At 37.7% G+C, this 14086-nt stretch overlaps 1 protein-coding gene across 1 annotated transcript; it reads right to left on the bottom strand.

The window, feature by feature from the left end:
- Window positions 1-8756: 8756 nt before the first annotated feature.
- LOC117405536 (protocadherin-20-like) lies at window positions 8757-13627 on the bottom strand. Its single transcript, XM_034008652.3, has 2 exons — window positions 13456-13627; window positions 8757-13043 (listed from the first exon to the last, which is right to left on the bottom strand). The coding sequence occupies exons 1-2, from the start codon at window positions 13495-13497 to the stop codon at window positions 10416-10418; spliced, it is 2670 nt and encodes an 889-aa protein (XP_033864543.2). The 5' UTR covers window positions 13498-13627; the 3' UTR covers window positions 8757-10415.
- Between the last annotated feature and the right edge of the window lie 459 nt (window positions 13628-14086).

Here is a 14086-nt window from a genome sequence, read left to right as displayed (position 1 = left end):
TCAATCACCACAAAGACCAGGAGGGCCCCTCCTCCTGTGATTGTTTACCCTGCTGTATGGTAACCCAAATACTCCACTTAACTAGACCTGTCAACTCTCCCTTATTTACTGGGAGGCTCCCTTATTTTGGGCTGTTCTCCCTGACAGCTCCCAGGACAGATTTTCTCCCAAAGCAATTTTAGTTAGCATTTCAGGTTCTAAAATCACGGTTACCGCAGCACAATCCACCTATGTATGTGTCATTCTTTAGGACCCAGGGGAAGCCTGTGACATGCATGCATTCAGGCTACCTTTGACTCCATGTTCACTGGGACTGTTTAAGCTTTTCAACTCACATCCCAATGCATTCTGGTTTGTTTACCTGTCTCAGGTACCTTTTAGTTGAAAAGCCTAATTATCCCAAAACTGTCCTAGTGTACATGAAGTCACGTGGTAACCCTACCAGTGATGCATGTTTCGGAGCTTTGAGCTCTTCACCATGCCTTATTTTGTGTGCACCTTGACTTTCCTTGCCTTTGTTTGGCTTCATCATTCCAATGAGAACACAATGAGAGTGTGGCCCCCTACTATTCGGAATTATTTGTCTGTCAAGCATATAGTGAATGCTCAACAGTATGGCATATAAAGGCAATTATACTGATGATTATACTCTTTGGTGTAAAACTGGCATTGTGCATTTGAATCAGGACCTCCTAATACGTAGGCTGGCTGGCAGCAATACAGTATGATAAATTGCAGTTATATGCTTGGCAAAGAGCATAAGAGGATTTTGCTTTTTAGAGGATTATCTCAGACTTTCTAGAAATATATCACGCATGTAATTTTCGTTTTATTGACCTTCATCTTTTATTTGGAAGAGAAAGGAAGAGATTATTCAAATTGGATTTTTAGATGATTGGCACAACCAAATTAGTTAGTAAAGAAAAAACAAATACCTTCAGTCACGAACATCACCCTTTAAATAAAAAAGGAATTAACCAACCACATATGAAAAATACATATAAATAATATAGGAACACACAGGACATCCTGGAAAAGAATATTGGAACAATGCAAAATAGAAATATACAAAGGGACCTGGTGAACACTTTTGGATAAGATTATAAAATCTCTTTACTCAAATGCGTCATTAAAAACGCACCTAATAAAGACAATACCTCAGCGATTGCCTCCCGTGCTGCTTAAGCCTGCCCTTTAGTTTGAACATGTTCTTACATTAAGAGATTACAATTACACGACCACACAAAGAACCCTACACTGTAAAACAAGTGTGGTGTTGTGTATGCAAGCCTTTCATTAGCTCTTTGATTGGTTTTTTCCCTGTACTCGAAATCTGTGATTAAGGGGTTTTACAAAACAAGATTTTTGAACTCAAAATTAAGTTGTTTTTTTTCACAAAATAATGACTGAGAAGTTGTATTTGATGGCTTGATGTCTTGTTTCCTAATTGTTTCTAGGTTACGGTGTGTTCAATTTATGTAATTTCTATAAAAAGATGTAATGATGAAAATTACATGCGTTAAACATCACGAGATGGTTACATCTTATAAACTCAAAATTATCCTTTGTACAAAACTCTCCAGGTTGTATGTTGTAAATAATAAGTCTCACAAATATAATTTCTATTTGAATTACATTTAACATGTGTCTTGATGTTCTGACAGTTTGTCCTCATAAATTGTAATTGTCTGAGTTGGGTATTTTGGCATTACATTCATTTTGTGAAGACAAGCAGCCTTACATTCGTTTCTTATTTCCAAAGGAAGCAGCAGCATTATAAGAGAATCGATTGAATGACAAGAGTCTCAGAAAATGCAAACACAAACCACAATGAAAAGCCTGATAATAGTATAAATCACATACATGAAATCAGTTATGGATTTGTCAAACTCCCAGTATATCTTATTGTGTGTAGAGATATCATCCCATGGCACAGCCTCCTAACATTTCTTGTAATTCTTCCAGTTCAACTTCATGCTATTTGACTTTGATGTTTTGTGGCTATAGGAAGAAATATTTATTATTAGTAATTTTTAGGAATGCCTACTCCAGTCATTTTGAAGATATCGGTGGGAGAGGATATGCGGTGTAGGGGATTTCATGATCAGGTGTACTGTAGACTAGGGTAAGACTTACTAAAGAAAATGAGAACTACAGAAGAACCACTGCTTGAAACATGAGCAGGCTTTGAAATGCATCAGTGGTTGAAAATAACAAGGGATGTTTATAGATTGCAAGCCTAATTGAATTTGATAAGCGTTATAAGAGTGTGCCTTTAAAAGGCATTATACATTTTGGCAAAGTAAATTCTCCCAACGGGAACATGCCATTTAATTAAACTGAAATCTGAAGATATGGAAAAGTTTGAAGTGAAAACAGAGGGCACATGCTTATAAGGATTTTAATACAGCACAAAAAACAAGTTACTACATATTAGGGGTTTTACTCCTGGCATTTTCTATTGATCGATTTATCATCCAATCTATTAATCTATTAATCGATCAATCCCACCGGCTAGTAATATTAAATTTTATGGAAGCACAATTACAAGTACTATAATACAAAGTATTACCCTAATGCTATTGTATCCTTCGGTGAAAGACACCCGCTTCCAGACAGATGTTTGTGAATCCAATCCAGGCAACCTTTATTTGTCTCCCGGATATACAGTAACTTGATTATGCCTTTTCCACTTATACAAACAGGAATATGAACCGATATTCTTGCAAATTTGAAGATGCCAAAGTAACACACTGACTCCATGCTTGCACTACAATCAAGACTTCCCCTCCATCGTCCCTGCAAGCACTGCGGCACATCAATAATACAGCTGTAACACAAACTGCTTTAATGATTACATTTGGAATTTAGCTTTGTATGTAAACGATTTACTGCAAATGTTTCATAATGTTTAATATACGTATTTTACTTACATGTAATTTGACAGTTTGAGAATATTTACTTGCATGTGCCCTTATTGAATGATTTAAAGGATTCAATGGGAAATTCAATAAGGCTGCTATTTAAACAAAGACATTTAACTGCAGCTCCTGTTTGTTTGTCAAGCTCCAACTTAGCATCGGAATATTTTTTGTATTGTATAAATAAAAACTGTATTCTTGTTGTTTTGAATGTGTTTGAAATGATCCTGTCTGTGTTTTTACAGGATGTAGTCCTTTTCAACTATTTCCTGGAGAATGTTCTTTGTTAGCTGTTATTTGTTATTGTACTTTTAGCAGAGCCAGTACAACAAAGAACAACAAAGAATGATTTATTTGGTATTCTTCATTAAACAGCATGTAACATGATGACCAATTGAAATCGAATATATAAATATATCAGGTCTGGAACAGGACAGAAATACATGTTGGCATTGATTCTCTTTCCCTCTTATCCCTCTTTGAAGAATAGACCGCTAGATCCTCCTTGTACTATCATAGCTACTTCCAGTGCATTGAGTTTACTAGAGCCTGCATCTCTGTGTGCATGTACTGTAGGTACGTACTGTATAATAAAAAGTGCTTTTTACTCTAAATTAGTACCTTAATAGATCCATCTGCAATGCCTACAAGTAGCCTAAATAAGTCAGCAAAAAAAAATATCTTTGCTTTTATTTATCAAAAACAGTGCTTTCTCACTTTAAAATGAATGTGTCTGAAGGCCAGTTTGGCTTCTTCTTCGCTATCCAGTCTATAATACTGCAGATGAGATTATCAATATTGGTAATTCGTATTACTATATCACTCACCTCTATTTTCTAGAATTTTCCAGGATAATTCCAATTATTTAATCTTCCTGGGGTGTCCCAAATGATTACAAATCTTAGTATGCATGTGTGTTCCTTGCAATCTGTACTTGTATAGTTGGTGATCTTGTATCCAGATAAAGTAATACCATTGCATTAATCTCTGACTGACATATTGAGGAGTGGGGATCTCTTAATTCCTTTATACCTTTATAACTTCTTTCCTTGCCTGCCTCCTTAATTCAATTCAGCTGTAGAGTTTATGAGAGAAAAATCTGTTTTAAATCCAACATTGCCCTCACTTAGTGGTGAAAGAAAACATTTACCTTCACGTTTCATCTCTGTGGTAAACCACAGAACTGAAACTCTTGCCATCTTAAACCATGTCAATAGCAACCTGCCCTTCTTTGTGCCCTATAACAATATCATAGAAATGACACCAACCACCAACCAACCGTGCTGTTAATTAAACAAGCACAGCATTAAAAAAGGTGTTTAGAAAGTCTTTGTAAGATTTAAGAATGATATTATGGAAACATTCCAGTGTTACTCACTGTAGTAGGGCAGGAGAGAGTCAGGCACATAATTAAAGGGGGCAGGGCAAAGCCCTTCATATAAGTAAAATGTTTTGTTTGGTGTTTATTGATGATGGGAGAATGTATTGTTTTATGTTTATTTAAACGGGTGGATTTGTGTGTGTGTTGTTTTGATATGATTTGAGTGTATTTTGCCGATTTAAAAACAGTGATTCTTTGTTACTGTTTGGCAGCCCCATCCCTGTAATACCCCGTGCAGAATGTGTCCGTCTCCGAATGAATGAATTGGTTGCTAGTTCAGAGATGGCCACCTGTATATAAGCTTGTGTTTTTGTGTGTTGGTGGTGGGTGTTCAAGAGGAGGAGAGTGAGAGTGAGAGTGAGAGTGAGAGCGAGACAGGAGAAAAAGCAAAAACGAAACTGAAAGCAAGAAAGAAAGCAATTGCTACTAGTGCTGGGTAGACTAGCACGGTATTTGTTTGAATTTTGTGTTTGAGACTTGTTTTGGTTAAACCTTTTATTTTTGCTCTGTGAGCAGAGTTTTTTGTTCAAACTTTTTTATTTATTTTTGGTTTATTTTAACGTTTCCCTAAACCTGCTCTATCGCGGATGTGTTTTATTTAGTGATGTTAAAAATGGAGCCAATAAATCATCCCAGGGGTAAGCACCTACAGAATGAATATGGAGCAACGTAGAGCAGTGCTACTGAGATCATTATATTGTTTTGTTTTGTTTTTTTGTGGGAAAGTATACTTTCAAGAATTCATTTAATCAATTTATATTTGATTTTTTTATTAAGTAAGGCATATTGACTGGCATATTGACTGGTTGACCATATTCATGGTCAACCAGTGTAAAATGAAATGTTGATTTGATCTTTTGTTTTGGTAGTTGCCACTTTCATAATGGATCTGTACATCAGCTGTTTGAATTTAAAGAATGACTTGCATTTCATAAAACATAAACGTGGATCCATTTTGTTCTGGGACTGTTTTGTAAATTCTGCCTCCATACAAATACTGACCTTTTTAAATGTTAAATAATAAAACATCCAGAGGACTTGATGAATTACTTTGTTTATTTTCTGATATGGAAATTAAATCACAAATCAGTATGTATTTGTTAATGTTATTTGATATAGAAAAAAAATGCTATACCCTTTTTTATGAAAGGACATGCTATAATAATACAAGAATGTGACATATATGAAACATGTTACATTACAATGATGTCCTCGATTGTATCCAGAGCACACTGGTCGTTGTATTCTAATTACCAGATTACATCTTTTCCTCTGGGACTAATATGCCTAAAGATGTTAATATGTCAACATAAGAGCTCCAAAAGAACACATAAAAATGACTGCACTGTTTGGATTTGCAGCTGAAACAAAAAGCAATGTGATCTGTAAAGGGTTAAAGACTGGAATAGAATGCTCTTGCGTCACAATCTTCAAAGTCCTATTTGGATCAATGGAGATTTTTGTAAAGCACAATTATTCTAAGTAAACCCCACTACATTATTAATGGGGCGAGACATGACAATATGAAGTTCATTTGTATCATCACCAGGTCCCAGTGCTAATCACCATCTCAGACCTATGGAACCCAATCTATTTCTTTATTAGCCAGGCATTTGTTTGTATTCATGGCATGGGCAGAACAATAAAGGCACTCTGGAAATGTGATCAGTCCATGAGTGATAGTAATTACTTTCCGTCTGCACAATTAATAATTTAAAGTAATTTCAGACACAACACTTTCCAGAATGTTTTTGCCTGTGATCAGATTAGATTTATTTCACTGAAAACTGGCTCCAGGTTAAAAAATGTACTGTAACAGGTCATTCTCTTTTCAATCTGGTTATACTGTCCTGTACTGCAAAAAGGTCACTGCAAGTTCTTCCACCAAATAAAAGGGGTGGGGTGTATACTACATGGCTCATCCTTGCGTGCAGAAATCAAGCCTGTAGGCTTCAGTGTTCAGACTAGGAGAGGGATTCCAGACATATGCAATTAGAGCTACGCTTAAAAGCCAAACCATGTTTTTTTTGTTGTTTTTTTTAAAGAAAGCCACATTTAAGTAATTTGTAAATGCCATTGGTATGCACTTCTTAATATTCATAGTATTTCTCAAAATGCATGTTTAGGCACCAAAAAAATTACCAGTATATGACATAAAGTAAAGATTTTATTAACCAGAAACATTTTCTTTTGAAATGTTTGTTATTCTTTTTGGTTAATATACTCCATCAATGTAGCAGAGCTGTGATTAAAGCCAATTAGCAGGGGATGGTGTTGCTGTTTCTTTTTGTTCATTCTGCACTTGGTGCAAACAGCTTCGATGGATGGCAGCTCCACAGATTCCATGAGCCAGCTGTGAAAAAAAAATCAGCTCTCAATTACAGCTCTGGCCAAAAGTGTTGCATCGCCCTATCAAATTAACACGCTTTGCTTCATAAAGTCGAATGAAACCTGCCGAATAATGTTGCGTTAACATATTAAATTCCATACTGCTTTTTATAGTTTTCCATATACTTAACGGAAAACTGACAACATTTGACATTTTGAAATCTAACATGAAATATTGTACTGCTATTATGGCTTCCGGTAGACTTTTGCGAAATCATTTTGTAGTTTCTTTGACATGATGTTAAATAAAAGATCTAAATTATGTTCACGTAGTTTTTTTTTTTTTTTTAAATTATGTCTCAATACTAAAAATCTTATTTTATATCATTTTAGTATATATTGTATTAATAAACATGTTGTCTTAGTTTAGGATTTGGAAATACATGTATGCTGGTATATTAGGACACAATTGCACAGACTAAGGTGCATTCAAATTGTTAACCAATTTAGGAGGTTTAAAAAAAAAGTTTTAATAACTGAAATGCTGTAGAACACACAGATCTAATATACAGATTTAAAGGGACCTTAAATCGAAGTCTCATCCAAAGGACAACACCTCCTAAAACCATGCTGGAGCCCAGGCATTGGGACCTGCAGCACTTGCCTTTGCTTAGTTATAATCAATGCAGTTACTAACAAGACCCAAACTTGCTCTTTGAGCAAATACTGAACATATAATTACAGATTCAAACTGTGATCCTTTGTAAACATATAGTAAACACATATTTGGTTCCAGGAAAGAAGAATCAATATCAATTAATTCTACCAATTAGGAGTGTGGAGACTCTTAGTTAAAAAAATAAATAAATAAAAATAAAGACCAGGAATACAAATAATTGTGAAAAAATAATACAAAAACAGGAATTAGAAATGTATTATTATAAAAATAAAGCACTTTATTTATTTTACATTAATGTAATATATTGAATTCAAAAACAATGCACATTAGACTGGAAAATCCCTGCCTGTCACAAAGTGTGCATAACTTCAAACAGCCAATGGATTATGCACTACCACAATCTGGAAATACCTGACTGAAAATTACATTTATAGGAAAGAAAAGTTCATATGCATACAAAATATTCCTACTATAAGGTATCCAAATATTCTAAAACAAAGAAAGCATGTGAAATCCCAAAACCTACTTTAATCAAGAGCATTACAATTAAACAGCACTACTACTTGAAATTATCTTAAACTGGCCTTGTTTGGTTCATGGACAAAATGCATTTCCTTTTTATAGCCTCTTGAAGTGAAAGAACCATATTAACAAATCAAACAACTACTTTTCACTGTCTTGAACTAATTGAATATTTTAAAAGCTCTGCATTTTCCACAAGACTACAATTTTCAGTTTCTCTGAAGCTTTACCTGTGGGCATGTTTTCCATGTGAGCATTTTAAGAGGATTGATTCAAGGCACTTTTAGCTTACTGTGGCAGTGGAACTGTAAAAACCCGATTTTGATAAAAACATTTCACTTGTTATGTTAGCCTTTCGGCGAGATTCGGGAGGGGGCGTGCCGGGACCCTTAATTGCTGCCTATCTTTACCAATCTCCTATTTAAACCCTAATTACTCACACCTTCCCTGTCTAGTGTTTTTTTGTTTTTAGCAAACGCTCAGACCCCGTCATTCATGCTTCAGCTTAACGTTTTCGCTAATATCTAAACTCTCGCTCCTTTCTCTGCAGGTCACTTCTTTGCACAGCGCTATTATTATCAACTATTATCAACTATTTTCCTACCTACTCAGGTGATGCTTATTCATTTTCTCTATTTGGCTGCAGGAGCTCCAACGTTAGTCTTTCCTGCCCTGTCCAGTATCCAGCCCAGTTAAAAACCTCTTTTAAAACTTTTAAAGCTCCGTCGATAAGACATTGACATCCCCGTCGTCAGCGATTGCCCGGCCTTCGCTCTATTCATATCTACCACGAAGCTTTGTCCAGTGTTCTGCAGCAGTACGGCTGTATTAGAAAGGAACGGGTTGTTAAAAACAGACCGCTGAATTCGTCTTCACTCCTCGTCTGCAATCAGGCACCCCTCCCCCGCTCAGCACCGCCCCCCCCCCCCGCTCAGCACCGCCCCCACAGAGCCAGCACAATTTACCGTTCCACCAGAAGATTCTGTCATGGACCTCCATCAGGTATGTCCAACGTTTTAAAGACCTATCCAGCCCATTACAAACTATTTCGACAAGCAGCAGCTTGTGATTGCGACAGAAAATGCCCCAACGACACTGCCGTACTGCAACTCTCTTCCACCGGCGCCTCACACACCATAGTTACCACGGCAACACCTCATCGAGTGACTACTGGGAATGATCACTGCACCGTTCTGCAGATCCTATCCTCTACCGTTAATTGCTTCCCACTACAGCAGATCTTGGCTCCCTTTTCAGATCGGCTTATCATCGTAGATAGGAGCAGCAACCTCAGCAGCCTGCGCTATCATCAATGTCCCCCTAATCAAGAGTATGGAGCACTGTACTTCATCATCAGTGGATACATACATTCGCCATCTTCCACCGACATTGCCATGGCTCATCAGAAAATTGTTAGCATGCCTGGAGTAGGGGCCACCTGACCGCCGGGGCTACCAGAGGTTTTTCCCCTTTTAGAAGGGGTTGTTTTCCTCTCCACTGAGCGGCAGGTGAACATATAAACCATTACGCACTAATCCTTCTAATCCCTCTCTGTTTGTCTTGTATGTCTTTTCATCCTCAAATTTATGTTATGCATTGGCACGTGCTCTGTTGAGTGTTTCACGGTGAGGTTCTGCGGGGAGCCGGGGGTTCATTCTTTGGGGTGTAAGTGAGCCTCACTTCCCCGACCTTAGGCAAGCTGCGCTTCCTCAACCTTATTTAAGGGAGGTTCTCACCGCGTGAGTCAAAGGGGACCCCCGGCCACACTATCTTTTGGCAGCTCATGCGCTTTTCTAACCTCATCACAGTGAGGCTCTATCCTATATTTAACATTTCGGGACGTGGCCTGCTTTAATCTCTCAGTGCTCGAGTCCCAATTAACCCTCCTATTCTCGTTCTTTACAGGTTCCCTGCGGGACGCTCCTCCGCTCCCGGCTTTGGAGACCGCAGTCTCACCTCATCCGAGGGCAGCACCACATCGGGCAGGGAACCCCTTTTACAATTACTTCCTTTCAGGTCTCCGCGAGACAGCTCTGTCGCAGCAGTGTTTTTCCTCATGTTTTCAGATCCCCGGGGCCGCAGCCTTCATGACCAAGCCCTCTCCTTCGCAGAGGACGGCTCTCTGGTGGGGGATCTCTTTTCTATCCAGACCGCAGTCTGTTCAGAAGTCCGGACCGCAGTCCACTTCTCTAAAGTCGGGTCCCTTCGCCCGCTACAGTCGCACTAACACCTCCTTTCTGCCTTCTATGTACTACACTAGTCCCGGCAGCCACCTCGTGAAATGGAAAGGAAAATGCCTAAATGGAATGCATTAAATAAAGATTTCAAAATGAATCATCTGATTGACACATCCAGAATTCTCAGGCAAAGAAACAGTGCACAGCCAGCAAAAATATACATCCCACTAAACTATTCCATAATATTGCATAATATTATAAAATTGTAAACATTTATATACAATATACATCTTAATATAATTTATTTTGTTGCCATTTTATATACAGTGACCTTCAAGTTAAATAATACTCCCAACATAGATTGACTGACAGAGCTTTGTAAACATGATTTTAGTTCCAGTGGTGTATCATATATTGGAAATCTCCATCATCTTTTTTTCATTTGCCTGGAAATCCTTGTTTGTATTTAACGGTATCTCTACTTCCAATCTTCTTTCTTTATATTTGTGCTTCTTTTGTTTCCTTAAGCAGATGCAGGCAGACATTAGAATCACTACTAACAGAAGCCCCAGACATGCAGCAGAAAGTGCTATTAATACAGGAAAACAGGGAAACTGGTCTAACTTTCTCTTGGCAGGCTCTGCCAATCGTTCTGGTGGCACTTGCTCTACAGTGATGTCAGGTTCTTTTCTCAGTAAACTTTCTATAAAGCTCTCATTGCTTAATGTTTCATTGACATATAAGTTAACCATAATTGTTGAATGAAGAGGCTCTGGTTGTCCATGATCACTGACTTTAACCAGTAGTCTGTACAAGCCACAATCATTCTGCTTCAGTGTTTTCTGCAAAGTGATGTTACCTGTACCAGGGTCGATTTCAAATGACTCGGGCCGAGGCCCCTTTCTTCCAATGATGCTGTAGGCTATCACTGCATTCATTCCTGTGTCTTTGTCTACTGCATAAACTTCTGTTATGGAGGAGCCTGGAAGAGTTGTTGGTAGCACCAGCATATAAGACAGATTTGACTGAGGAAACAAAACCAAAGGTGGATTGTCGTTGACGTCCAAAAGCAAAACTGTAATCATAGTGCTAGATGAGAGGGCAGGCTCTCCACCGTCTACAGCCTCTATCCAAATCAAGTAAGAACTGTTTTGTTCTCTATCCAAAGGCACTTTGACCCTTAATACCCCTTTCCCTGTGTCAATGACAAAAATGTCGCTGCCATTAACAATAGATAGAGCGACCAACCCATTCTTTCCTGAATCAGCATCGCTCACCGAGATAACTCCAATTTCTCCAAAACCTGGAACATTCTCTGGTACAAAAAAGCTGAAATCCTTGTTGATAAATCGTGGGCTGTTATCATTCCTGTCAAGCACTGTGATGATTACAGTAGCTATGGATTCCATGCGTGGTGAGCCGCAATCCACAGCTCTAACTGTAAATCTGTACTCTTCCTTTTCTTCTCTGTCCAGAGATGTGGTAACCATAAGAACTCCAGAAACTTTGTCCAATGTGAAAACTGAAGGAGCATCAGACCCTAGAATATACAACACTTGACCTTTTTCTCCACTGTCTTCATCTGTCGCATGTAGTTTTGTCAGGAATGTATTAGGAGCGTTGTTTTCTTCCAGTAATAAATCAACCAAAGACTGCTTAAAAACTGGAGGGTTATCATTCTCATCTATTAGTTGCACATTAATGACGGTTTTTACAAGAAGACCCTGGGAGTTCTTAGCAACTACTGTCAATTCATAGTTTTGTTTTAACTCATAGTCCAAAGTCTCTGTAGTCTCTAACAAATATTCATTAATAAACGTCTTGTAAGTTGATAATCTGAAAGGTCCATGACCTTCCAGGTGGCAATCCACCTTTTGGTTTTGATCTAGATCCTTTATAGTGAAAAATGCTATTGGTGAGTAGGATGGCTCTGATTCCTTCAAATACACTGTGCCGTCTACCACAGAAGCTATATAGCGTGGCACCATGACTGGAGGATTGAAAAATACTTTTATTATGTTCACTATCACAACTGTCACGGCTGGTATACAACCAAGTCCATTTGCAAGTACTGTTAGTCTGTGACGCTGAGCAGTGTTACCATCCATTATACCACTGATTTTAATGATCCCTGAATTTGTATCAAGATTAAATAAAGCCTTGGAGGTCTGCAGCACCCTTTCACTGTAAGCGTATGATATTTGGGCATTAGACCCCAAATCTGAATCAAAGGCGTGAACTCTGGTAACATGGGCTCCATTGGCAGCATTTCCGTATATTGTTACATTAATTTGGGACTCAGTAAATACAGGACAATTGTCATTCACATCTGTTATGATTATTTTCAGGGTAGCTGTTCCTAAATGCTGTGGAGTTCCCCCATCCTCTGCTATTATATCAGTTACATATTCATCCTTGCTTTCTCTGTCAAGGGAACCTATCACAATCAAGAAGGGTGTCAGGTCACCATTTTCATTTTCTTCCACATCCAGGGTAAATACTCCATAATCGTTACCCAGCCAATAAGTCTGTACTCCATGAATTCCAATGTCAGGGTCGACAGCAGAGTGCTCGATTGCAAATCTTGAGTTGATCTGGGCATTTTCTGGAACAAAAACCTGAATCTCAGAAACAGGAAATCTGGGTGAATTGTCATTGACATCTTTTACTATGATTTTAACTTTCACCAATCTGAAATATTGCTGTGGTAGGATGAGAATGTCAAAAGATAAGATACAAGCTTGATTGTCAGAATTTTCTGGACAAAGTGCTTCTCTGTCAATTTCGACGGCAGCTGCGTACAGTTCCCCTGTAGTGTTATTTAGGTTCACATACTGACCACTGATCTTCTTTGACGCCAGATTGAATGAAAGAGGGGGATCAGCAGAGAAATCCAACTTTAAATCTGCTGCAATGGTTCCTATTAGTGTTCCCTTGGGTAATCCTTCATTTATTGTATAAATGATTTCGTTGGCTTGGCTGTAACTTGAAAAGCAGTTGAAAGGTCCGATGAACAGCAGAAGAATGAATAACCCCTATAAAGAATACAATTATCAGTTACCATTTCAGTTTAAAAAAAGCAACATGACATACGCAAATATCAGTTGTATTATGAAATACTGAGTGCAGTAAACAATTCAAATGTGATGACTGAAGCAGAATCATATTAATAAACTTAATCAATCAAATAACAAAAAGACGATATAAGGATTAACAGACATACCTAATCATATAATCTAGTTAAACACTTTAAATGAATATATACATTTATAATATTACTCACTGCTGTTTCATCCCCCTCAGTTGTGTAAAAAATGACATCCACATACTGTATGCACCACCATCAAACAGTGCATATTATTTAGAATAAAATCATTCTAGCACAAATGTTAACACTAAAAACAAATGTGAAAACTTTAAAAGGTTTTTACATTTCTAGTCTTGTACCTGCAATATTCCTTGTGCGCTGAAGGCTCTTCTATGGAACATGTTTCCTTACTTGTATTATACTAAAAAAAAAAAAAAAAAAAACACTGGCACCGATACATAGAAATTGTGCAGAAGTACAGCTCTGTTGTATTTTCTCTGTGTACTGAGTTTGACTGTAAGAGTCATTCATCTGCTAAACAGAAAGAAAATGAACACGCCCCCAATGCAAATTTCTCTTGAACTACAACCAATTGGCATGGGTGCACCGAAGCTTAAGAATCTGACGTTTATACCCTATAAATGCTGAAGATTGTTATATAAAAAAGAAGTAAAATGCCTCACTACATGCTCAAACAAGTTAGACATCATTATTCTTACTCTGCAATACACCCCCTTTAGTCACTGCAGCATCCGGAAGTGTATGGGATGTGTTTTAGCTACTGTTTTTAACCCTGTAATGCCCATTTCTGTATATGATACACAGCTTAGCCAGTGTTCTGTACAAGAAACAAGAGTCTAGTTACATAAATAAAGTCATTTTTCTCATTTCAAACATGCTTGGGCATGACAGGGTTAAATTCAAAACATACAGTCCATATAAAACTTCATGAACAAACACATACACCTTTATAAAAATGTAGAACTAGTC

This window comes from Acipenser ruthenus, chromosome 9, assembly GCF_902713425.1.
Source record: "Acipenser ruthenus chromosome 9, fAciRut3.2 maternal haplotype, whole genome shotgun sequence".
Lineage (NCBI taxonomy): Eukaryota > Metazoa > Chordata > Actinopteri > Acipenseriformes > Acipenseridae > Acipenser > Acipenser ruthenus.
This window is presented reverse-complemented; position numbering and strand designations above follow the sequence as displayed.